The sequence below is a fragment of the Rana temporaria genome, chromosome 2 (assembly GCF_905171775.1).
Source record: "Rana temporaria chromosome 2, aRanTem1.1, whole genome shotgun sequence".
Classification (NCBI taxonomy): Eukaryota; Metazoa; Chordata; class Amphibia; order Anura; family Ranidae; genus Rana; species Rana temporaria.
Genome location: NC_053490.1, coordinates 277,348,361 through 277,376,005, shown reverse-complemented (window position 1 = coordinate 277,376,005; position 27,645 = coordinate 277,348,361). Strand labels below are relative to the sequence as shown.

The following is a 27,645-nucleotide window of genomic DNA, read 5'->3' as shown; positions in this document are numbered from 1 at the left end:
CACGTACACACGATCAGTCCATCCGATGAGAACGGACCGATGGACCGTTTTCATCGGTTAACCGATGAAGCTGACTGATGGTCCGTCGCGCCTACACACCATCTGTTAAAAAAACGATTGTGTCAGAATGTGGTGACGTAAAACATGACGTGCTGAAAAAATGCTTCCAAGCATGCGTCGACTTGATTCTGAGCATGCATGGATTTTTAACCGATGGTTGTGCCTACTAACGATCGTTTTTTTTTTCCACATCGGATAGGAATCCATCGGTTAAATTTAAAGCAAGTTGGCTTTTTTTTAACCGATGGTTTAATAACCTATGGGGCCCACACACGATCGGTTTTGACCGATGAAAATGGTCCATCAGACCGTTGTCCTCTGTTTAACCTATCGTGTGTACGAGGCCTAACTGTACTGTCTGCCTTCATTTTGTTAAGAGCTGCGCAAACTGTTGGCGCTATATAAATCCTGTATAATAATAATAATAATAGTAATAATAATACAGAAGTCCTGAATATATTACTAGCCAATGCCACTGTTACTCTATGACAGTCTTTTCTGCTGCTGGAATTTTGTGATAGAAGATTTACTCATAATGCCTCTATTCAGGTAGAGTTAACTGCAATGGAAATACTACATCCTGGGGATTTAAAGGATCACTATCAAGACAAATATTGTACGCTGCCAGGCGAGCTTGAGCAGTTGTAGAAACAGTTTATCTAAGATGATGTAAACCATGGGAATAAAAGATGGCTGCTGTCTGCACCCCTGACACTGTCAACGTTTGCCTTAAACCCTTCCAGTGTCTTTTAGATTGATAGCTCAGTCTGAATGTAAATACAATCATGAAAAACATTCAAACCAAAATGAATTAGTATACCGATTACAATTATCATATGTATTAATCGCATACAGTTAGCAGAAAACAGTATTTTTTCCAACATTACTCCTTTATAGAGGCCAATCACAGCAAAGCTGAAGTTAACATTACTGTTAAACATTATCTAATCATTCTGATGGCAGTCATCTAAAGGAAAAATCTAACCAAATTTAAAAATAAACTGTAATATACTTCAACATCAGTTGAAAAATGCATTTGTTTCTCTTTTTTGAATATATGCATGAATATTTGTCCACTCTGCAGAAAACAATACAATTCATGAATCATGATTGCCTGGAATTCTTAAGTAGAACTAAAGGAAAAACATTTTTTTTTTTCATGTATAACCCCTGTCTAGTGTTTTTTCCATCTGTGTCCAACTGGGGAGCTTTCTTTTCAAGTCCTGTCTCATAGCCAAACCAAGAAGTGAGAAGAAATACCTCCAAAATGAGGAAATCCCTGGTTGTTACCATGGTCATGAGAAATAGTGTCCCCATTGGAAAATTTTCCCTCTAAAGGCCCATACACACAATCAGACTTTTTAACAACAAATGTCCGACTGACTTTTTTGATCCGACAATCCGACCATGTGTACGCTCCATCGGACAAATGTTTTCGCTTTTTCATCGGACAAATGTTCGCTGTGAAAACTTTTCAGCAAAAAATGTCCGATGGAGGCTAATCCATCTGACTAAAGTCCAAAGTACAAACACGCATGCTCAGAACCGATGCTAAAGATCAGACAACAATAGCAGAAGTTGCACAAAGGGTGGCGGTAAAGAGCTGAAAAACCACGTGATTTGGTGAAAGTCGGCTGAAAAAGTCCTGCCGTGTGTATGCAGAACAAGTTCACGGCCAACGCCCTGCATACAAAAATCCACGAAAAAAGTCAAATGGAAGTCCGATCGTGTGTATGAGGCTTAATACTGTTTTTGGGACAACCTAAAATTTGGGATTCTCTTTCACTTTCAGTGATAGCTATAAACAGGACAAATTGAATGAGTGACATCAAAAAAAGCTCTAAATAACAAGATATATTGAACATGAATCAATAATGTGTACAAAAAAAGTCCTTGAAACAAAAAATTCTATATATGAAGTCCATATAAAAGAAGGGAGTCAATTGAAAAGAATCTACCACCAAATAGTTGTGCAAAGCTTCAAGTAACACTTCACACCCAGTGAGCAGAGACGCGTGCCAGATGATATGGACCACCTATTGCTAGGATGGTCTAACAGGCAGGCAGAATATCCCTCTGCTGGGTATAAGGCAAAAAATCCTCTGGAAACACTCTGATATGGGGCCAAACCCTCTATAGAAACCACACTCAAATGGATCACAGCAGGATCAATATGACCGATTACGGATCATCAAGAGAAAAGGAACTCAAATAGTGTGATACTATAAAGACAGTTTATTGAAAAAATAAGAAAAGCCAAAGGGCTACTTACAAGGTTTAAAATACAATATCACATAGGTAAAACAGTTAAGCTGGCAAACTCTGAGATACGAACACCGGCACTTCCGGCTCACATGGCTCGCGATGGCGTCAGCGCGTAGCTCCGCCCGACATGTTTTGTCACATGTGACATCCTCCTGAGGAAACTGTTTGTATTTCAAATGGTCTGAGCACTGACAGGCTGACCCCCCACCCCTTCAACCTCTGCAGCACTCATACGTCTATTTCCCAAAGACAACTTCTGTATATGATGCTAAGCACATGCACTTCATTTCTTTGGTCGACCATGGCATTGTCTGTTCTGAGTGGAACCTGTCCAGTTAAACTGATGTATGGTCTTGCCCACCATGCTGCAGCTCAGTTTCAGGGTCTTGGCAATCTTCTTATAGCCTAGGCCATCTTTATGTAGAGAAACAATTATTTTTTTCAGATCCTCAGAGAGTTCTTTGCCATGGGGTGCCATGTTGAACTTCCAGTGACCAGTATGAGAGAGTGAGAGCGATAACACCAAATTTAACACACCTGCCCCCCATTGACACCTTGTATCCCCAACGAGTAACATGACACCGGGGAGGGAAAATGGCTAATTGGGCCCAATTTGGAAATGTTTACTTAGGGGTGTACTCACTTTTGTTGCCAGCGATTTGTTGCCAGCTGTGTGTTGAGTTATTTTGAGGGGATAGCAAATTTACACTGTTATACAAGCTGTACACTCACTACTTTACATTGTAGCAAAGTGTCATTTCTTCAGTGTTGTCACATTAAAAGATATAATAAAATATTTACAAAAATGTGATCGGTGTACTCACTTTTGTGAGATGCTGTTCATCTGTCGCGACTCTAACAGAACTGTTGCAAGCATCTCTCCCACAAAGTGGCAGAGTTTTACAGACAGAGAAGCTATTTGGAGAAGTTGGTAGACTTAAGCCTGGTACACGCGAGCAAAATGTTGGGAGACATCGGGCGGTTAAAAAAAAAATCTGACATCCGGCCCGTGTATGTCGGTTTGTTGAATGAGCATGCTGAAAAACCAGCAGCCGACCGACTCCCGATCGGCACTCTTAGCCAATGGCAGAGAGCGCTGATCGGATTGTTATGGCGAGGGGCTGCATAGTTAGTACAGCAGCTTTGATCGGAGCTGACAGTTTTTCTTTCCGTTCAACCCAAAACTCATAGGCCCGGATTCACGTAGGAGAGCGCATCTTTGTGCGGGCGTAACGTATCCTATTTACGTTATGCCTCCGCAACTTTGACAGGCAAGTGCAGTGTTTTTAAAGCAAAGTTGCGGCGGCGTAGCGTAAATAGGCCAGCGTAAGCCCGCCTAATTCAAATGTGGAAGATGTGGGCGTGTATTATGTAAATGTATTGTGACCCCACGTAAATTATTCTTTCTCCGAACGGTGCATGCATATTTCTAGGCGTAAATCAGCGTACACGCCCCTAGCGGCCAGCATAAATATGCAGTTAAGATATGACGGCGTAGGAGACTTACGCTGGTCGTATCTTATACAAATTCTGGCGTATCTGATTCTTTGAATCAGGCGCCAAGATACGACGCCTCAGACTCAGAGATACGACAGCGTATCTGGAGATATGTCGTCGTATCTCCTACGTGAATCCGGGCCACAGTGTGTACCAGGCTTAATGGAAATATATCAGGTATCAGTTATAGAGGAACATAAAGATTAATTTTGTTGCAGAATTGTCTCAATGATTCTAAACAATCAGGTGTGTAACGCAATCAACAATTTACTCCAACCTAGAAGAGGTCTTATTTACCTCCACTTTCCTATTCACTGATATGCTGATATGAAACTGTGCAGCAATAGACAATAACTCATAGCTCCCAACTGTCCCTGACTTGGAGAAAATTCCCTTTGTCCCTCTTTCCTCCTCATTTGTCTCTCATGTTGGTTTGATCTACAATGGATAAAAAAATCTACATACTCATTTTCTATGATATAAAAAAATGAGACAAAAATGAATAATTTCCGAACTTTTTCAACCTTTAATGTGACCTATAAACTGTACAACTAAATTGAAATAACTGTGTTCAGAATTAAGCAATCACATTCAAACTCATGTTAAGCCTAGGTTCAAATTGATGTGGGTTATAAATCGTGCAAGTTCAGCTGAACTTGCATGATTTCAACCCAGCAATGCAGTCCGACTTCGGGGGCGATTTGAAAGACATCTGTGCTGGTTCCTGCACAGATATCTATACAAATCACCCCCCGACGTCACCAAAAGTAGTACAGGAACTACTTTTTGGAATCAGTATGGCGCCTCACCAATTCGAATAGTGCCATTGCCGGAACTAGTCGCTAATTTGGAATGCGATTTGACATGTCAAATTGCATGCCAAATCGTACCAATCTTAATAGAAGCCAGTACACACCTGACATAATTTAAAGTGCCTCTGATTAACCCCAAATAAAGTTCAGCTGTTCTAGTAGGTCTTTCTTGACATTTTGTTAGTCGCAACCTACAGCAAAAGCCATGGTCCGCAAAGAGCTTCCAAGCATCAGAGAGATCTCATTGTTAAAAGGTATCAGTCAGGAGAAGGGTACAAAATAATTTTCAAGCCATTAGATATACCATGCAACATAGTGAACACAGTCATCATCAAGTGGAGAAAATATGGCACAACAGCGATATTACCAAGAACTGGACGCCCCTTCAACATTGATGAAAAGACGAGAAGAAAACTGGTCAGGGAGGCTGCCAAGAGGCCTACAGCAACAGCAAAGGAGCTGCAGTAATATTTGGCAAGTACTGGCTGTGTGGTATATGTGGAAGGGTAATAAAGTGTAGCGCTGAGTGTAGAAAGAGATGAGATGACCCCACTCTATAGCATGAAAATGCTAAATTATAAAGTGTGAAAACCAATGGTGATATGTGCAAATCACTGTACACATACTAAAATATCATGTGTGTGTATGCAACATGAATTCATGAAACACTACTGATCATAGTGGTAAACAACACAAAAAAAAAGTGTAAGTGTGAATAACCAAGAGTGACATAAAAAAACACTGCAATGAAGAAATTAATCAAATAATCACTGAATGGAATATATAAACAAAGTCCAAAGTGAATTCCGTGACATCCGTCACTGTGAAATCATCAATAAGTGTCCAAGTGGAATGTCACAAATCGGTGTGTGAAGAAATAATGAATAACTTCAAATGATCTATTTAGGCAGGAGTGGTGTGCTGTTCGGAAACATCACCAAGGAGTGCCTTCACCTTTGGGCTGGGGGGAGAAATAAATACTCTTACCCTCCAATACGGACCCAACTCACCCTACAGTGGTGGATCGCTTGCGCTTATGTCCAAATAAAGGACTCGAGGGAACCGGATCTGCAGATCATCTCCTCTCTCATCCACGACACCTCCTTCAGGATTGGTAACTCCAAAACAGGGACCCGATATGGCGAGGTAAAGTATCCAGACCAAAAAAACTTTCCCAGATGTCAAACATATGAAAAAGAAAGGGAACGCCTCCTCTCTACTCTAGAGAGGAGGCGTTTCTGTAAGCGGCAACAGAGGAGGATTTCCCTTTCTTTTTCATATGTTTGACATCTAGGAAAGTGTTTTTGGTCTGGATACTTTACCTTGCCACTTGGACACTAGTATGTGTGCAGTCATTTGCATATATAACCATTGGTTTTCACACTTCATAATTTAGCATTTTCATGCTATAGAGTGGGGTCATCTCATCTCTTCCTACACTCAGCGCTACACTTTATTACCCTTGCACTGTTACAATTTTTGTCTTATTGTTGTGTTAGCAGCTTTTACTATTATTATTTTTTGGCTCAATATTCTATATATTTTTTGTGTGGTATATGTGACAACAATCTCCCGTATTTTTCATATGTCTGGGCCATGGGGTAGAGTGGCAAGACAGAAACCTTTTCCTCGGTAGAAAAACATCCAAACCTGGCTAAATTTTGCAAAAACACGTCTGAACTCTCCCAAAATCATGTGGGAAAATGTGTTATGGTCTGATGAAACCAAGGTTGAACTTTTTGGCCATGGTTCCAAAACATATGTTTGGCGCAAAAACAACACTGCACATTACCAAAAGAACAACATACCCACAGTGAAGCATGGCGGTGGCAGCATCATGCTTTGGGGCTGCTTTTCTTCAGCTGGAACAGGGGCCTTAGTCAAGGTAGAGGGAATTATGAACAGTTCCAAATACCAGTCAATATTGTCACAAAACCTGCAGGCTTCTGCTAGAAAGCTGAACATGAAGAGGAACTTCATCTTTCAGTATGACAATGACCCAAACCATACATCCAAATCAACAAAGGAATAGCTTCACCAGAAGAAGATTAAAGTTTTGGAATGGCCCAGCCAGAGCCCAGACCTGAATCTGATGGAAAACCTGTGGGGTGATCTGAAGAGGGCTGTGCACAGGAGATGCCCTCGCAATCTGACAGATTTGGAGCGTTTTTGCAAAGAAGAGTGGACAAATATTGCCAAGTCAAGATGTACCATCCTGATAGACTCATACCCAGAAAGACTGAGTGCTGTAATAAAATTAAAAGGTGCTTCAACAAAGTATTAGTTTAAGGGTGTGCACACTTATGCAACCATAATATTATTTATTTTTTATTTTTACTTGCCTCCACCTAAAATATTTTAGTTTGATGTTCAACTGAATTGTACAGTTTATAGGTCACAGTAAAGGTTGAAAAAGTTCTAATATAATTTATATTTGTTTTTTTACATCACAGAAACCTAACATTTTAATAGGGGTGTGTAGATTATTTATATCCACTATATATAGTTGTATATAAAATGCACTTTTTATCTTTCAAAATGTTTTTACCAGTGTTAAACCATTTCCATTCAATTTCTAAATTGCTGTATTTGTAAATTTTAAAATCCAATATAATATATAATAGTAATGGTAAAAATAAAAAGCACTTGTGGATTTAACTAATAATTTTTTTATATAATACTCCTTTAAAGTGGATCTTTAGTATTTTTTTCCACTTTTCATCTATTATATCTTCTTTCCTTGTTGTTTTAACTTTGTTTGAATACTTTTTCTGCCAGTACATACCTTATACAGTCCCCTTCCTGTTTCTTGTCTGGTCATTAGCATAGGCTTATGGGATCATGCACAGCTCTTTCTCTCTCACTCTCCTGAGTGTTTGCCAGGATAAGAGGGCCAATATAAGCTGCATGGCTGCAGAGCTGGAGGTGTGCCTCTGTGTGTGTGTGTGTATAAATTCAGGAAGTGTTTTTATTACAAATTATGTGAGCAGACTGCAGTTCCTCTTTAAGGGGGCATGGCAAGGGGTGTGTCCTGTGCCTACAAACTTTTGCTAAAAGGTATCCCCGTTACCATCTCAAAAAGTTGGGAGGTATGCATAACTGTAGAAATGATGCAAATAAGAACTACTCAAATTTGTCACACACATCATTACCAACAATGAAAAACTTGCAGCGTTTTCATGAATTTGATGCAAGAGTTCTGACTACATACACACTGACAAATGCCTTACTGAATCACCACTATTGTGCCTTAGAGTAAATCAGACCAGTAGAAAATGTTTAAAATGCAGGCACTATACAATCTTCTTTTGCAGACAGGCCGAATATCTATTCACTCAAGTATTTTTTCCCCCCAATATACCCTTAAACCAGCATATAGCTATCCCTCAGGAAAAGTCAGTTGCATTTGCATACAGTACACAAGGATATCAACCATACCTCTCAAGTAGAGGGAAACACAGAATATCCTACTGCTAGTCATTCTGCATCAATTTTTCCTAGATAGTCTCACTACTAACCTAAAGATATATGCTTATATTTTGAAAAACAGCTATAGAAATGCACAAAATACATAACAACAAAAAAGCCACCAAAGTACATGTACATGGCCCCACCTGTATCCTCATGAGTTTTCAAATACAATGTAAAACAAAGTTTACTCTTTATCATTATAACTCATATTTAGCTATGGGAGGCCATTGATTCTAATTTCTGGATTTACTTTATATAGACTCAACAGGAAGTCATGTGACCCACAAATGCACCTACACACACAATCTGGCTTTTGCCTGGCCAAACTCACATCGGAATTCCAACAGAAAACCATCGGAGTAAAATAGAACATGTTCTCGATCTAAACTCTGATGGAATTCATCTGAATTTCCGATGGAATTACTCCGATGGGGCATACACATGGTAGGAATTTCCGATGGAAAAAGTCCATCTGACTTTTTCTATCGTAAATGCCGATCATGTGTACCGGGCTTTACAGGTATTATTTTGTTGGGTTGTCAAGCTGACGCTTCTTTGAAATAACCACTCTTCCTGACAGCAATGAAAATATCAGAAAGGTGTGAGCAAAAGTATATCATGGCTCACCCACCAGATGTCGTGGCCCTGGGCCTCGCGGAACCTTTTCCACTTTGGGCACCTGGTGGACCCCAGGTCTCGTAAACTGCTCTCATTTGCTGAGCTCCAAGCCAAACATGACCTTCCCCGACAGGTGTTCTTTAGCTACTTACAGATACGCCACTATGCCCAGACGGTAGCCCCACACTTGCAATTTTCAACGCCCCCCCCCTTCAAACAAATTATACTCGAGGGCAGCACACGCAAAGGCCTAATTTCAGACATATACCGAATCCTAAATGAGTACTCCATGCAGGACTGGGGAAAGCATGCATATATGCTCCGCTGGGAGAGGGAGCTGGGGGAGGTGATCCCGGAGGAGGCCTGGGGGGCGGTCTGGAGTCAGGCGGCCAAGAGCTCCCTGTGTACCCTCTACAAAGAAAATGCCTATAAGATTCTATTTTTTTGGTACCTGACACCGGACAGACTCCACAGGGTTTATCCCTTTACCACGGACCGATGTTGGCGCTGCCAACAGGCCCGGGGAACTCTTTTCCATATTTACTGGACCTGCCCTTTGATTGTCCCTTTCTGGACATCGACATAGAGACTTTTGTCTCGTCTCTTTGAGATGTCTATACCCATGACCCCAAAACTTTTCCTACTGGGCCTATCTCAACCAAAAATAGCCAAACCCTACAAAAAACTACTTTGACATGTCCTTACAGCAGCGAGGTGCTTAATAACCCTCCACTGGAAAAAAACAGTGCCCCCATCCCAGGAGGCTCTTTATTCCAGGGTCAAAGACATGGAGCTCATGGAAAAAATGATGGCCAGGATACGGACAAACTGGACGAACACAACGTTGTCTGGAAGAAGTGGCATTCTCGGGAGTACCCGCCGTGAGCCGGCAGTGAAGTCATTAAGGTACCTTGATCCTCTACCCTATCTAGCATGCCCTCTTTCTCCCCCCCCCTCTTTTGTCCCTTTTCTTTGTTTCTAGTTCATTTTTGGTTGTTTTGAGTGAATAGATAATTGTAATACTAATACCGTAGTGTTCCACTGCTATTGGAGGATTCGGCGCTGCCCTCCCCTCCCATGTGCTGTGCATGCTTTGGATAGACTCGATTGCATATCAATATTTTTGTACCTTTACTACATTTGAACAAATGTTTTGTTTTTATTGACAAAAAAATGTTAATTGAAAAAAAAAAGTATATCATGGAATGCAAACATTTGAAATATACTGTATATTTACAATATGACCAGCAGCCAATGGATAGTGTAAATATGCAATCCCTTTAATGGGATTTCATTCCAGAAAATAATGCAGGGTCTTCATTCATATTGAAAGAGGGGTAGAACTTCCGCGCTAGGACTGGGTAGATGAGCTTCTGCCCCCTGTGTGGTCTCTCAAAGAGAAACTGATTACAGATTGAGGTAAGGTGGATGTGCAGGGTAGTGGCGCTGCTTAGATGTGGTGTTAATATGTCCTTGTGTTTAATCCAACCGTTCTGGTGATAGATGTGTGATAAAGTGTTGGGCACCTATGTGCGGTAGGCTCATGTAAGAAGCCTCCAATGGTGTTAGGTCCCCTTATAATGAATATTGGTGATACGCAAAAAAGGATAAATTAGGCCTTCCAGTGGGCTTGTGAGTGAAAAATAAAAAATAGAAAAATGTGGTGTGCTGAAAGAGTGTGTATCTAGGGCAGGTCAGCCCTCTATGTGTGCCTACTAGGCTTCCATTAAAGTGGTTGTAAACCCACTTTTTTTACTTTTACCTACAGGTAAGCCTATAATAAGGCTTACTTGTAGGTAAGGAGAATATCTCCTAAACCTGCACGGTTTAGGAGATATTCCCCTCGCAATGCGCCACAGCGCATGCACAGGGGGATCTACGGCGAAAGGACCGGCAGCCGCCGGACCTTGCCGAATTTAAATCTCCCGCGCGCACACGCGGGAGTGACGTCATCGCCGCTCCAGCCAATCACAGCGCTGGAGCGGCGATACCCGGAAGACACGCCAGGCAAGAGGACATCTCGCTCGGCGTGGACCAGGTAAGTTCTACACACCTTGTTCCGAGGTAAGTATTTCATAATGAGCTAATATGCGGTGCATATTAGCTCATTATGACTTTTTCCTTGCAGGAGAAAAAAATAAAAAAAATTTGATGCGGGTTTACAACCGCTTTAAGGTGAGGAGATGACAGCAATAGAATGTGATGATCCACAATTGAAATATCACACAGGGAAAACCAATGAAAAAAACTAAAATTTCAAATAAAATAATAATATATGTATACAAGTAAGATATGAGTCCTCCTGGTTGTGCACTGTTCTGGGTACAACCTCAGTAGATTCTAGTGCACTCAAAACAACCTATAATTGTGGGGATAAAAACAACAGCAATAGATGTGTATATATACTGGAATATATATACCAGATTCAGCTAATTGATCAAATATGCAGTTCATATAGGCAGTGTTGCCTGTAGTTGGGTGACCAGTGCTATGGTCCCTCCAAAGTTTCTTAATTCATATTGTCATATTTTTGAGTGATCACATAATGCCATGTACAACATGTACAATTTGAATACAGTCTTCTTGACAATCTAAGGGAAAAGGTATTCCTATGTGACGCTAGGTTAATCATATGAAAATGCCAAAGGACAAGCCTGGTGACTAAAATGTAACACTATAGGTGGATTCTGATGGCTAGATTTAGCTGCTGCTTTCCTGTGTCTGAAACGTAAAGCTACCCTACTGTAACTTCAAGCTTGGAACCCCCATAAGAGTGGGACTCCCTCCCAATGGCCATGCAAGGTATATACATCTGGGAACTTAGCCACAAAGATGTCTCTACCCAAGGAAAAAAACATTAGGTGATTTATCTATCCAACGCTTTACGCATACATGAATGTATTAACAACCTCTCACAAGAAAACCACACACAGGAAGTCATATTTAGCAATAACATCTATACATCTGCTGTCTAACAAAAAGCACACTGGCAAACCAAGGCCTGGAAAACTCTAGCATTGTCTATGGCTTCAGACAGCATCTAATATAGCCAACATACACAATATTCAGTTACAACCTGGCCTGTGCAATCAAGGTAAGCTTTGCCACACTTACCATTTCCTTGGGTAGTTGCGCCAAAACAGCAAAGGTGGAGAGCTGGTCGCAAAGGCATTTGGTATGAGATGGGTGGGTTGGCAGTGTCTGGCAGCTGTCGGTGTCCCAGCTCCCACTGGATGCATCACTGGGGATCACAAGCACAAAAATGAAGGAACAAAGTGCACATTGTAACGTAGAATTGGCAGTAATAACATATTGCAGAGTAAATATAGAAGGCTACTAGGAATGCTGAGCATATGCAGAGCAGGCTCAGCCAGCCTGCATCTCCTGGCTGGGATCTTGACTATGTGTGCATATGTGTGTGTATGTGTGTGTGGGAGAAACCCAGTGAGAAAAGTGAGGCAGAGAGCGAAGGAGTGTGGGGGAGACACAGAAAGACAAAATGAGGGGGAGAAACAATAGAGAAGACGATACGGAAGAGGTAAACAAGCGGAAGGCGTAAAAAGGGTTTGAAATATGACGAAGAGTATTTGTAATGTTACGTGTAAAGATAGTATTTTATAAAATCCACAGTACAGAGAAAGGAAGGATTATTCGGAATACACTAGCTGTAAGGAAAAGTGCCATTGAATCAGTGAGTAAAGACTAAGACATAGTGAGCATCAGCAATACAGGAGAGATGGAGCTACGCCGCAAGGCATTATTCACAAGGGATTATAGATGAAGAAGAGGAGATGAGAGGAAAAAAAAGCAAATGGAGAAAAGAGCAGAGAAAGAATAAAAGAGAGCATTTGGCACATAGTACAAATTATTAGCAGCCTGTAGGTTTAGAGGGGTTTGTGTGGTTTCATCTAACATTATGACAGTCTGCACTCCTTCTCTCTGTGCTGGGCTGTCATGTATCCTGCAATCCCCCCTTAAGCCACAGTCACTGTAGCAAAACATGATTAGTTCAATCCGTCTTCCCTAGGTGAAAGGTTCCATTTCCATTCACAGGTAAAAAGCTGTAACGTCTAAGCTTCAGAGTATACAAGAACACCCAGTTTCACTCAATGCACATTGTAGCCAGGGCAACGTTTACTGAACTGTATCTTTAACACTAGCATCGCCTAAGTTCTGATAAACTGAGCTCCAAGATCTTTTTTTTGCATTCTCACATGCTATTTTAAGGACTCTTGTCAGAAAGCTGTCAGCTGCTTGTACGACGAGAGGAAATGCAACACAGGCATACATCACTAGACCTCTCACCAGTCATCAACGTTACTCTGGCAACCATAGCAGATGGAATGTTATAATAAAACATGGACATGGCAAGGATATGGACTTAGGAAGGATTCTTACACTACCACTCACACACACCCACACACACGTACACACCTCCGCACATAGACAGAGGGAAACAACATACACCTACAAAGCACACACTCTTTGGAGGACATATCTGCTGTAGATATGAACACTTAAATGTGTGTATATATATACACTATATTACCAAAATGTGGACACCTGCCATTACACACACATGAACTTAAATGGCATCCAAGTCTTAATCCGTAGGGTTCAATATTGAGTTGGCCCACCCTTTGCAGCTATACCAGCTCCAACTCTTCTGGGAAGGCTGTCCACAAGGTTTAGGAGTGTGTCTATGGGAATGCTTGACTTTCTTCCAGAAGCCCATTTGTGAGGTCAGGCAGTGATGTTGGACAAGAAGGCCTGACTTGCAGTCTCCGCTCTAATTCATCCCAACTGTGTTCTATCAGGTTGAGGCCAGTCAAGTTCCTCCACCCCAAACTTGCTTCCATGTTTTATGGACTTTCCTTTGTGCACTGGTCCAAATCATTTAGTGGGGGGTGGGGGGATTATGGTGTGGGGTTGTTTTTCTGGGGTTGGGGTTGGGGTTGGGCTTGACCCCTTTGTTCCAGTGAAGGGAACTCCTAAGGCATCAGCATACCAAGACAATTTGGACAATTTCACACTCACAACTTTGTGGGAACAGTTTAGGGATGGACCCTTCCTGTTCCAAAATTACTGCAAACCAGTGCACAAATCAAGGTCCATAAAGACATGTATGAGCGAGTTTGGGGTGGAGGAGTTTGACTGGCCTGCACAGAGTCTTTACCTCAACCCGATAGAACAGCTTTGGGATGAATTAGAGTGGAGAATGCGAGCCAGACCTTCTCATCCACATCGGTGCCTGACCTCACAAATGTGGAAGAATGGTCAAACATTCCCATAGACACACTCCTAAACCTTGTGGACAGCCTTCCCAGAAGAGTTGAAACTATTATAGCTGCAAAGGATGGGCCAACGCAAAATTGAACCCTACAGACTAAGACTGGGACACCATTAAAGTTCATGTGCGTGTAAATGCAAGCATCCCAATACTTTTGGCAATATAGAATATATATATATATATATATATATATATATATATATATATATATATATATATATATATATATATATATATATATACATACACAGTGGGGATCGAAAGTTTGGGCACCCCAGGTAAAAAAAATTATTAATGTGCATAACGAAGCCAAGGAAAGATGGAAAAATCTCCAAAAGGCATCAAATTACAGATTAGACATTCTTATTATATGTCAAAAAAAGTTAGATTTTATTTCCATCATTTACACTTTCAAAATTACAAAAAACAAAAAAATGGCGTCTGCAAAAGTTTGGGCACCCTGCAGAATTTATAGCATGCACTACCCCCTTTGCAAAGCTGAGACCTGCCAGTGTCATGGATTGTTCTCAATCATCGCCAATCTCAGATGAGTCTGGGCATTTAAAACCTTTGAGATTGACATCACCTGGTCTTCCCAGACGATGATTGAGAACAATCCATGACACTGGCAGGTCTCAGCCTTGCAAAGGGGGCAGTACAAGATATTAACTCTGCAGGGTGCCCAAACTTTCGATCCCCACTGTATATATATATATATATATATATATATATATATATATATATATATATATATATATATATATATATATATATATATTGCAGTGGCCAGGGTTGTGGAGGGTCTAGGCATGTAATTTATGTTTCCCACCTACACATAGTGAGAGGGTATTCAGGGTTTTTGTCTGTTATGGAGGAAGCAAACTTTTTGTTTTCTCAGATCTTAATAAGTTCTGGTCTGGTTCCTGGAGCCTGGAGACTTTGTAGAACTTTAAATGGGAAAAAGCCTCTAGTCCTCGGTCTACATCTTACTTGGTACCTTGTTATTAGTTTCAGCTTTTTAAAAAGTGAGTTGACTGATGCACACAGCTCTTTCTCTCTGTTTTGGTGAAAAGGCTGACTGCAGACAGAACACTAAAACAGTACAAGAGCTGCTTGTTTATGTGGGAAACACCTAATGGGGCACCCCCTGTTATATAGGTTTGGACTTGAATTTACTTAGTGGCTCAGATGTTTTGTTTTGCTTTAGACTGTACAAAGCCCTCCACAATAATGCTATGTTTGTTTGCTGTCTTGCTGGATAAAAGTGCAGGAGTAATCGTAATCTTCTTGGACTGATCCTGGGTTTCCCTGTTTCATGTCTGGTTTACCGCTGCCAATATGCCAGTTAAGCTTGCCCCCCTTTTAAATGTATATATAGGGCAGCACAGTGCTTAGCACCAACCAAGCAGTACTAGGGTCATTGGTTTGAATCCCAACCATGGTGCCACCTGCTTGGAGTTTGTATGTTCTCCCTGTGCCTGTGTGGGTTTTCTCCTGCTTCCTTCCACACTCCAAAGACATGCTGGTAGGTTAATTGGTTCCTGTCTAAATTGGTCCTAGTATGTGCATGTATGAATGTGAGTTTGGGACCTTAGATTGTAAGCTACTTAAAGGGCAGGGACTGATGTGAATGTACAATGTATGTGTATGTGTAAAGTGCTGCCTAAATTGATGGTGCTATATAAGTACCTGAAATAAAATGTACCGGTATATATATACATATACATATTTGACAAAGTGTACTAAATCTAAGCAACCAATTTGAATTCATATTTTCTCTGGATTGGTTGTTCATGACAACAGCAACAGCACTTAACACATTATTACTGCTCTTTTAGCTGCCAATCATGAATGAGCCTGAATCATTCTGATTATATACTGTGGTGGTAATTTTATACCGCCAAGCAGTAAGCATCTGCCTGATGTACATGTTTTACAATGTAAAATTTACAATGTTCACAACAATAATGTATAACATATTCAGAAGCTAAAACGTGCTCTTAAACAGTTTTAGTTTTAATCCACAAGATATATATATATATATATATATATATATATATATATATATATATATGTATATATATATATATATATATATATATATATATATATATATATATATATATATATATATATATATATATATATATATATATATATATATTGATTTACATATTTAGTGTTTTTGTTTGAATATTTTTCCATTTGCCTTCTCAACAGCTGTACTATATATTATAAATACCGTAGCTATCCTGTTTTGTTAGTAGAAATAATCCAATGATTGTCTCATGGTCTCATATTCATATACTAAGAAATCATGTCATCAAGAGTTATGCAGTGGGGTTGGGGAAATGTGTTAGCCAGGCAGGTTGGAACTTAATTTTTTTTAATGGCAGTACATTAGTGTTATACACCTGGAAGGCCTTCTCTATAAAGTAATCCAGCAAATGCACAAGCCAATTAGCACCTAATGGTTATACTTAATTAGCTTTTTGTGCTGACAAGACATGAAATCTCAGATCTGGTCTGGTCATAACCACCTAAATATGAGAACAAGACACACTTACAGTGTTATTTCCCAAGACAAAGAGTAATACAGAAAGTGCAAAACCATCACAATTCATCTTTTAACAATCCAGGTTCAATAAACTGAAATCTGACTGGTTGTTTTGGGTCATTGTATAGCATGACCCCTAGTGGGTCCCAGATCTGTAGTGCCACACTTTCATCATATAGCCACGTCTGTAAATATTTTAGACTGTGGGGCCCTTATGGGTTTAACTTTTCATTCCTACCTTTTATTACCAAACTCCTTTCCTTGGTAGGGTCAGGCCATATAGATATATTCTCTACTATCATATATCACATACTCCAAGTCAATTGCATGGTCCTGAAGATTGGATCAACCCATGAAACGCGTAAAGCTATTTAATGCTGTGTCTCTACTTGTCATACTCTTCATATATGCATTATGCAATATCAACTGCTTACTTTATGTGATAATTTGTTTTTATTTTAATATATGTGAATATATATATATATATATATATATATATATATATATATATATATATATATATATATATATATATATACAGGCATACCCCACTTTTAAGTACACAATTAGGTTTATTTACTAAAGCTGGAAAGTGCAAAATTAGGCTCACTTCTGCATAAAAAACAATGAGCTTCCAGGTTTTATTAGCAAAGCTAAATTGAACAAGCTGGGGTTAGAAGCTCTGGTTTCTATGCAGAAGTGAGATGGATTTTGCGCTTTCCAGTGATAGTAAATAAACCCCATTGTGTACTTAAAAGTGGGGTATGCCTGTATATATCAACTGGACTGATTCTATCATGCATTATGATCACTAGTGTATATCAGAATATTGCTGTTATTATTGTTATCAATAAATGTATCTTCATATATCTTTGTGCTTCATTTAAAGTCCCACCGCCCATTTCCCCATTCATTTAGATAGGGATGGAGGCACTGGACCTTACCAGATCACCGCCTTATATAAAGTCCCAAACTGTTCTTGTTCCTTTTATATGATTTCTTTCCACACTGCTATATTGAGTACTTTGCAAGGACCAGAGATATAGGCAATATCTGTGCAGTATATCTCTTTAGAGAATAATGTGTACATTCATTAACTTTTTAACAAATGCATATGTGCATCTACCGAAACATCGGAAGATTGCGGGGACTACAAGCTGCAAGAGGTACATGAGAACTGCATTTGGGTAACACTGCAGTGTCACATATAACCCCCAACACACACCCATGCTGAACTGTGTACTTTGCACTGTTTCACTGATCAAGTCTAAAGAAGTCAGGCAGGCATAATAACTATGCCCTTTCTTATATCATAACTCTAAAATAGTGCTGCAAGACATACGGTGTGTATTATAATTAACTACTTGGCTTGCATTCAGCCTTGCAAAAAGTATGTATCTGGGTTTCAGCACTTTTCAAATTTGGACAGCTCCCTGTCTCCACAATGAAACCCTTGCAAAGTCTTTCAACGTCATTCCTTCCTGCAACTACTTATGTCAATCTTCTGCAGAGGAGAAATAAAAGTCTGAATAATAATGACCATTACTGCATTAGCAGTGATTTTCTTTTAATTAAATTATGTATTGAAAAAAAGAACATGTTAGCCGTTGTCACACCGTAAATAGCTCTGTATAAAGCTCTCCAGCACTGTAATGGTGACAAATAATACACAAATCATGGTGGTGAATGAGATCTTATTCCAAGGCCACAAACAGGTGTTTATTTTCTTTTGAAACTTACAGTCCTATGCCAACAGCTATATGGCTTTAGAAATGTAGTCTTTGACACAGCTAACTGCATAAAAAGCATAGTTGAGCATTGGATTGCTATAGAAAGCCTTTCAGCTCTGTGGAATATGACAAGCTCACATTTCACTAATCTACCTAGAAACTGGATAGCTCGAATTTTTGGGTTGTAGGGAAGGAAGAAAAATCAGACATATTTTTCCCTGTGTTTGAAAATGTAATATAAATCAAACAAGGATAACTAACCTTTTGGAATAATCCCATACAGCACACTGGGGGCTTGAAGTACCCTGTTAAACAAGAAGACACTTTGTGATAAAAAAAAATAGTTGAGAAGATGCAATGACGATTAAACCTTTGTATCTGGCTGGAGGTGTAAATAGCATATATTATCTGTAAGCTGTAAAATACCTATTTTGCCTGTTCTTATGGTCAACCTAGAGTTATATACATTTAAAATGAAATGTTTGCTAAGACACATTATTCCATATGGCTACATCGTCTACATGGTAACATGAAAAATGAAATACAGATTTTAGGCTAAGTCGGCATCTCAGAAGTATATTGATACAAAAAGAAAATAAATCTTTATACTCTACATTACAGTTAAATGGCTTACATTTCCTCTGGCCAATGAAGGGCCATGTCTTTCTTTTAATGCTAAAAAAAGGTATTTCTTTCAATTATGCCGAGTCATCAAAACCAACTTTTGTTCCCAACATTTTTTTTGTTTCCCTATGCATGGTGAAAGAATCCAATCTCAATTCTTTGCAGTCTGACTGCGCAATTGAAGTTTGAGACCAGCAAATCAATAATGTTTTATAACTGAATTTTTGAGGCCATGAGTACCAGCCAAATCAAGATAAAAACAAGAACTAGTGAAAGTGCCTGTACTCCTCTACTACTTACATTGATTATATGTGATAATTCCACCACCACTTGCTGGTCTGGAGGTTTAGTGAGAGGTCGGATGGTGACAGTCAAAACCTTTGAACTAACAGACAATGAATTCCCTGGAGGAGGCAGGATGAGACCAAGAGTGCGGTATAGAACTGCACCTATGACAAAATATGTTGAGTCCTCTGTTTCTGTTTCCAAAGAAAAAAAAAAAGAGCATAACAGTCTTAAACATGTATTATATTTTGCTGGTCTGATATATGAAAAAGTAAAAACACAAAAGTAGAGTTGTGTACTTAAGAACATATTTTGTTCTTTGTTTTATATTCTCATTTATGGTCTTAGAATGAAAGTCAAAGACTGATTTGTTGCTATAGGCAACGACCCAACAATCCTATTTTGAGTTGCTTACAGTTTTCACAAATCAGGTGTTTTCCTGTTTAAAAGCATTTTGTTGCAGCCTACACAGCAGGAAAATAATTGTTGAGGTAGCTCACCCATATGCAGCAGCCAATTAAAAGTTTAATCTTAGCTACACAGCTTTTAAAAATACAAGCAACCACAAATGTTTAAAAAATAGAATAAAAAGGAAAGCCTTGAAAATTTCTGATGCAACAGCAATCAGCCAGCTGTGTTCCTATTTTATCTAAGTTAACTTTGAAATAATTTTCTCCAAAACATCTCCTTGCCTTCCTGGTTAAGGGTGTAAATACAGAGCTCAGATTGAGACTTACCCTAGTTTATGCTGTCATGGTTTGCCCACAGACTACAAGCTTTTTGGAAATTTAGACTTGTGCAAGGAGAACATTATTTGAACTCAATTTGCTCTGTGCAGTGTGGTAGTGCGCACAACAGGCTATAAAAATAATCTGGTCGTGGGCAGGTTTTTGCAGCGTGAACAGAGCAGGTCTTGATATAAGGTCCTTAGTGACATTTAAACATGTCATGAGGATGGCAGGGGCAGGGGGGAGTCATTACTTTTTTTTTAATAATTATAAAGAAATGTTATCCTTTAAATTATTAATCTGAACAATATTTGCTTCAATATTGCTTCAATATAAAAAGTATTTTATACAAATTTGTCATATGCGGGATGACTTCCTCAGTTTTAGTAAGGGCTAACTTATTCAAGGTTTATAATAAAAACATTAACTATATACATTCATACATCTCTATAGAAACACATTTTCAAACATATAGATACATAGTTAGTCTGGTTAAAAAAAACAAGCCTATCCAGTTCAACCCACAGAGTAAAAAATAAACTCCATATACACAATCCTATACCCATAGTTGATCCATAGGAAAGCAAAAAACTACAATAAGGAATGATCCAATTTGCTCCAGTGGGGGGGAAAAAATTCTTCCTGATCCCCCAAGAGGCAATTATATATTCCCCAAACCAACTGAAATAAAAAATATTGGCCATAATAATTATTTAATTAAATAACAATGAGGGATGAGAGTTTGGGGGGGTAAGAGTTCGGACTTCACTGTCTGCATGCTAATTCCAGATCAGTGAATCCAACTTGGTTGTGGAAACAGGATCAGGTTAGCAGTACCTTTTCAAAAACAATCAGCAATGGCAATCTTCATATTTCTATCCTCACATGTTCAATATAAACATATATTGATTGTGAATAGTACATCATTTTCCTTACACTAAATACAGTTAAGTGAAGTGCCTATTCCAGCCATTCTCAACTAGGGTTCCTCCAGAGACAGCTAGGGGTTAGGGGTTCATTGAGCTGTGGCTAACTGACCTCCCATGGGATGGTGCCTGGATAGTTCTAGGTCCAACACCACTTATCAGAGCCAGCAGCATGAATCTAAGGCAGGGATCCTCAAACTACGGCCCTCCAGCTGTTGTGGAACTACACATCCCATGAGGCATTGTAAAACTCTGACATTCACAGACATAACTAGGCATGATGGGAATTGTAGTTCCTGAACAACTGGAGGGCCGTAGTTTGAAGACCCATGCTCTAAGGCCTCGTACACACGGGCAAGAATCTCGTCAGGAAAAAAAAACGTCGTTTTTCCAAACGAAATTCTTGGCAAGAATCTCTTACCGCCCGAGTGTACACACTGACCTTTTCAAAAGAACCGCGGTTCTCTTGAAAGGCAAGAACGCAGTGACGTCACCGCGTACGATGAGCATGCGCTCGTCACATTCGATGCCGTTGCCGCCATCTTGCTTCACCCTACCTATGCCGTGGAAGCTACCGCGCATGCGTCAAAGTCATTTTGAGCGTCGGGGTAAGTATACATACTCTCTGGTTTCTTGTCGGGAAACAGGCCGACAAGAATCTCGACAAGAAAATAGAGCGCAGGCTCTCTATTTTTCTGAAAGCTTTGTACACGCGAACGGTTTTCTTGGCAAGAAAGCTCTGCCAGCAGTTTTCTTGCTGTTTTTTGCAGAGAAAAACGGTCGTGTGTACGAGGCCTAAGGGTGGTATTCTGACTGCCCCTATAAGGGGGTCATTCTTCCTACTGACCACCAATAATATTAGAGCCATTTATGACCACCAATAGACTAAACTTAGCAGGGGTTCCTTGAGACCTGAAAATTATTGCAAAGGTTCCCTCGGCATAACAAAAGGGTTTGAGAAAGGCTGGCCTATTCCTTGTATGCATTCAACCTTGGAAGGATTTCGGGAAGAATATTTCTAAAGCTCACCTGTATTAGGCAAAGTCAGGACCTCCTTGGGGATGAAAAGTTTATCTTCAGAGTTTCTAGCCCAGTCATTCATACCTCTTCGTCCTTTCATCGGGAAGTTTATATCACTGGATACAGCAGACACAGGCTCTCTTTGGATGCTAATAACTGCCAGACATACAGCAGATGAGCAATGGTCACATAGATTCTGTTTCTGATGTGTATATTACAGCATTTTAAAATTAGAACAGCTTATCAAAAATTTTACAAGGAGGTCCCCAACCTTTGTCATTGAAAAAAAAGTGGTAGTGAGCAGCATTATGAATAATAAAGTAGCAGTATGGTTAATAATTATGATAAATTACTTTTTATGTTCCAGCTCCTCCTGTTGTGCTTTCCAAAATATAAAATAATAACGGTACTCATGATGGCTACAGCTGATGTGCAGAAACATGAATTCCAGAGAAGATGCTAAATGCACAAATGAAAAGCATATATGGGAGCTGTTTTCAATTCAAAAGTATTTGTATGTCTGTTCATCTAGTTCTGAGATTTACACAGCCCTACTGTACCTCATTGCACAATCAGGCATTATGACTGTAAAAGAGATACACTGGTGCCCACCCCCATCCCCAGCTAAGCGACTGGAGAGTAGTCTCATGAGGTAATCTCTCTGCTCCCTTCCTTCTCTTCTAACAGCACGTTGCATGTCAGCACACTTACATGACCAATTCTCAGTCCTGCTCCTCTCTCTTTCAGTCTGAGTGCTGCTCTATAGGACAGTGCAAGAGATACTTACACTAGTTGCGTTTAAAAATGCACTTGATGATTTATTTATATATACAGAGCTGCATGTATGTGCATCTTTACATATGTCTGGAGTTTAGCTTTACGTGTAGACCTTTCACCAACACATCCTCCACCTCCCCAAAGGATTTTACCCAAAGCCGCCTTCCAGAGGGGAAGAAATCCTTTCTTGCCTCAAAAGGCAGTCAACTCAATTATCTAGATCATAATATAATCTGGGTCAAAATATGACAATCTTCACTACTTATACTTGGACTTTTAGTTCTAATTTTAAATATATACATTTTCATTTTGGGTTGTCATCAAGGCAGGAGATAAAGCAAAATTCTCGATGTTTGCTTCTGTGAAAACTATCTAAGACTGAAAAATTTAATTAACGTCAATGTTATCTCATTTCCATCTGTGTCTGTTTCCCTGAAGTAAAGGGAAATTTCCCCAGCAAAAAAAAAAAGTTTTGGCTTGACTACAGTACTTTAATAGCTTAAGTGATATTAAGGGCAAACATTTATTTTTAAATAACAAACATGTTATACTTACTTGCTCTATGCAGCGGTTTTGCACAGAGCAGCCCTGAAACTTCTGTTCTCGGGTCCTCCGCCAGCGCTTCTGACCCCTCCCTCCTGTCGAATGCCCCCAAAAAAAGCAGTTTGCAATTGGGGCACCCAAGCAGGTGCGCTTCTGAGCAACTGCTCTCCGTGTCCATTTAGACACAGGGCCATGGTTCAGCTCCTCCCCCTTTGGCTCCAGCTGTTAACTCAGCCGATGAGGAGGGAGAGTCACTTTAGCCGATGCTCTTGTGTACATCGCTGGGTCGAGAGGGAGCTCAGGTAAGTATTGGGAAGGGCTGGAGGGAAGCTGTACACAAAAGTTTTTTTTTACCTTCGGTCATAGAATGCCCGAAGGTAAGACACCTTCAGCATTTAGGACCACTTTAAGCTGAAAGCTGCCTATATTTTGTGCCTTTACTGGTTCTTAATCTCCCCCCTCCCCCATAAACATACACATTCTAACCGATTGCTGACCCACGCACGACAATATACGCTGACACAATGGCACGGCTGTGCAAATGGGCGTACAGGTACGTCCCCTTTAAATTGCAGCTTAGTGGGCGTGGGAATTTTTTTTATATGTTTTTGGAGGATATTTATTATAGCAAAATGTCAAAAATATTACTTTTTTATTTTAAAATAGGTTTTTTGTTTACTGTATAGCACAACAAATGAAAACTGAAGAGGTGATAAAATACCACCAAAAGAAAGCTCTATTTATTTGGGTGTAATGTCCCACGACCGCACAATTGTCAGTTAAAGTGACACACTGCCGTATCTCGAAAACTGCTCTGGTCAGGAAGGGGGTAAATCCTTTCGGGGCTGAAGTGGTTAAATAAAGCCTTTCTGTTTTCATACCTTATTTTAGACCCAGCGATGGTATCACTGTGCTTCTCAATACAATGTAGGTAGATGATGACTGATGGGAGGAAACTGCACACAGCTTCCTGATAATATCACAGCTTTCTGCCTCAGTACTTCTCCCAGGGCCCCTCAGTCCTGATGGAAGCAGTGGTCTGGCTCTCGGGAAGAGTTATGCTATTATCAGAATGCCTTAAAAAGTGGATGTCAGTCTGGAGGAGTGGGCATTCCTAGGGAGGCTGCCTTTGCAAGCATACCATCCTAGGTAATGCCCACATGTGATGTGAGGGCCAAGACAGGGGCAGTAAGGCTGAGGAAAAAAGAGCTGAATGATGTTGAACGTGATGAAAATGAGGCAGGCTGTTAATGCAGTATGAGAAGCACATGGGCCCAGATTCACAGAGAGCAGGGCGCACATTACGCCGCCGTAGAGCAAACACTGTACGATACGCCAACGCAGCGCAGAGAGGCAAGCATTGCATTCAGCAAGCCAGTGCTCCCAACGCTGCACCAGCGTGGCGTGGGTTTCGAAGGCGCATGTCGGCGTAGGTGGAAGTGGGCGTGAACCCATGCAAATGAGGCGTGACCCCATGCAAATGATGGGCCGAGTGCGAGACAAGTACGTATCACGAATTGTGCATGCGCCGTGACGTGGACGCACCCCCATGCGCCTGCTCACAACCACGCCGGCAAAACTGCCTAAGCTACGCCGGATCACTGTGTATGCCGTGAACATAACGTACGCCCAGCCAGACACACGTCCAACGCACAATACGCCGGCATGTGTTCCCTGGTGCAGACCTGTGCATGTCTGTTGCCGGGTTGCACCTCCTTTATGGGGAATAACTTTACGCCGGACGTAAAACTTACGCACATCTCGCGTAGCATGCGCCGGCCACACGCACGTTCGTAAATCGCCGTATTTCCCTAATTTGCATATTTGAATGGCTAAACAATGGGAGCGGCACCATGCGCCCAGCCTAAATGTGCGCCCACCCTATGCCGGCATGAGCAAGCTATGTCGGCGGGGTGTAGGCTGGTTTTAGGTGCATGTCTGTTTGTGGGTCTGGCACACAGATACGATGGCGCACATTTGCACTTACGTCGGCGTAACTTGTTATACGTCGCCGTAAGTGCTTTGTGACAAAACAGCAAGAATGTGAAATAAACAAAATTATGTATCAGAATGCTGAATCTATATAGCTTGTAGTATGGGCACACAGCTGATCAGTTAATGGTACATGTTATGCTGAGCACCAAGACTTTACTGTCACCCTCTATCTTGTCTGTAGTCATACCCTAGGTCATAATCAATATTTCTTAGAAAGTAAGAAAAGCAAGAAGGCTCATACCTAGATTCTCTGTTACAATGATTGAGCTCTGAAAAGGCTTTAAAGCATCCCCGATAAGGTGAATGTAATCTTCAAGCACCTTCATTAGAAGTACAGAGCCCGGAGCCACCTGTAAGACAGATGTTGGTTTCCTCAATAGAATAAATCACATCCATTTAAGACAGCCTAATGACTATGTAATGTTTGAGGAGAAACGTGTATTTACAACTCTAAATCTGAATATAAATCTTAAACATTTACCTTCTGATCTTAAACAGTTATTGCCTCAATGGTGTCTTTATGGTTTTGTTAAACACAACATTCACATATGACTCTTTAGAGCTTTCGCATTAGGAAGGAAGTACATCTAACCCAGATATTTGAGTTGTAGGTGCACAATAGTGGCTTTGGTCACCAACAAACCTTTCAAATAGAAGGAGAGCCCCCATACTGGAAACACCAGATTTATAGCATGTCCATAATATACCACTGTTTCCACATGCCAAGCAATATGGTTGACCCCTTCCTTCTGTATTCTCAATACAGATAAATGGAGAGACATGTGGAGATGTATTATTCTGTATATTAATAGTGCTGTATTGTGTATTTTTGTGTAACATATTTGTGGAGTATATATATATATATATATATACACAATATTATTAATAAATAATTTATCATATCTGTGCAACACAAAGTACATTGTTGTACTTATAAATGTTCATAAAATCAAAGCAATTTCATCCATATGGTAGAAGAAACAATCAGCGCAAATAAATACCTAAAAACACATAGCAGAACAAAAGATCAAATCCCAGCATAAAAACATAATACACGATAGTGCAGCGCTAGACAAACAAACAAAACTAAACATAGGAATGAATGAATAAAAGTTCATAGAGAGCAGAACACATGTGTTCCCACAGGTTCCCAAGAGGGTGTCCAGATGTGCTCCTAAAAAAATTCTTATCAGTGAAATCATTCAGAAACTCCATCTCAGACAATGCTAGCAGCTCTTTCTTCATCAAGTGGAAACCTAAATTACCAGATGGGTCACATACGCATTTCCATACAGGGTAAATAGTGCAAAATCACTTGATATACTCTCCAGTAAGGATTGGGAGATCCAAATGCTTGGATCCCTTGATGGAGTCCCACCCCCGGACGTAATGCGTAGGGAAAGGAATCACACAACCTCACCCGCAGCCATAGTTGATCCATGTGTAAAGAACGCTTGCACACCAGGCATTGGGTTGCAGTGCTGTGTTTGTAACTTGTATCCTTTATTTTAATAATGTTAGTCCTTTGCAGAGAACACTATATATTCTCTTTATTGCATGTATCATGTGGGTCGGTGCTCCGGTCTATATAATTGAGAAGGATATAGGTTGGATGATCCACTCTAGCTTGTTCAGCTCTGTGATCGTTCCCAAGCATTTGGGTCTCCCAATCCTTACTGGAGAGTATACCAAGTGATATTGCACCAATTACCCTGTATGGGAATGCATATGTGACCCATCTGATAATTCAGGGGTCCACTTGATGAATTTATTCAGGAATACATCTGGACAACCTCTTGGGAACCTGTGAGTCCTCCTCTCTATGAACGATTATACATTTATTCCTATGTTCATTTCTTGTAATTGTATCCATATATCTTCAATATTCAGATATCTGTTTCCTTGTGCAAGGCAATGTGGTTGTCCCTTTTCTAGTATATTCTCCTTAGAGATAGCTTAGAGAGAGACAGCCTACAGTATATAGATGTATAGTAACTTTGTTATACTGCGTATCAACATTGTTGTTTACATTATTGTTAATGTATTAGATTACCATTCCTCAAAGTCTTCCTAAAGAAGTGGGTTGCTTTCCATGCAAAATGTGTAAAGGAAGCAGAAAGGTGGATGAACCCCCCCCCCCCTCTCATGTACCAATCATGGCATTGTTCGGTCTTGGGATTCTGGGGAGTTCCCAATTTAAAATTGATTGCTTATATACTTTTAATCTTTATGTATCTATGTAATTTAACTTCATATTTGTCAATAACATTTGGTAAAAATATTTTTAGTGTGTCATCGCTATGCACCAGAAAAAGTCCACAGTGTCCACAATTTTTTTCCCATTCCTTCCCTCCCTCCGCCTTCAGGGTGGAGATTCCTCCATTCTCCATAGAGATATAGTATATGGAGAGAACAACACAGGCAGGTGACAACATTGTTAGATATGA

At 40.1% G+C, this 27,645-nt stretch overlaps 1 protein-coding gene across 10 annotated transcripts in view; it reads right to left on the bottom strand.

The window, feature by feature from the left end:
- ADGRB2 (adhesion G protein-coupled receptor B2) overlaps positions 1-27,645 on the bottom strand; it is a 609,344-nt gene that overhangs the window by 68,635 nt on the left and 513,064 nt on the right. For all 10 annotated transcript variants that reach the window (XM_040337071.1, XM_040337074.1, XM_040337076.1 and 7 more), the window contains 5 exons: positions 25,440-25,548; positions 21,893-22,039; positions 19,225-19,403; positions 18,562-18,605; positions 11,838-11,964 (listed from right to left, as the gene is read on the bottom strand). In XM_040337071.1, the coding sequence (XP_040193005.1) occupies positions 11,838-11,964; positions 18,562-18,605; positions 19,225-19,403; positions 21,893-22,039; positions 25,440-25,548 (606 nt within the window). The remainder of the gene's footprint in view (positions 1-11,837; positions 11,965-18,561; positions 18,606-19,224; positions 19,404-21,892; positions 22,040-25,439; positions 25,549-27,645) is intronic.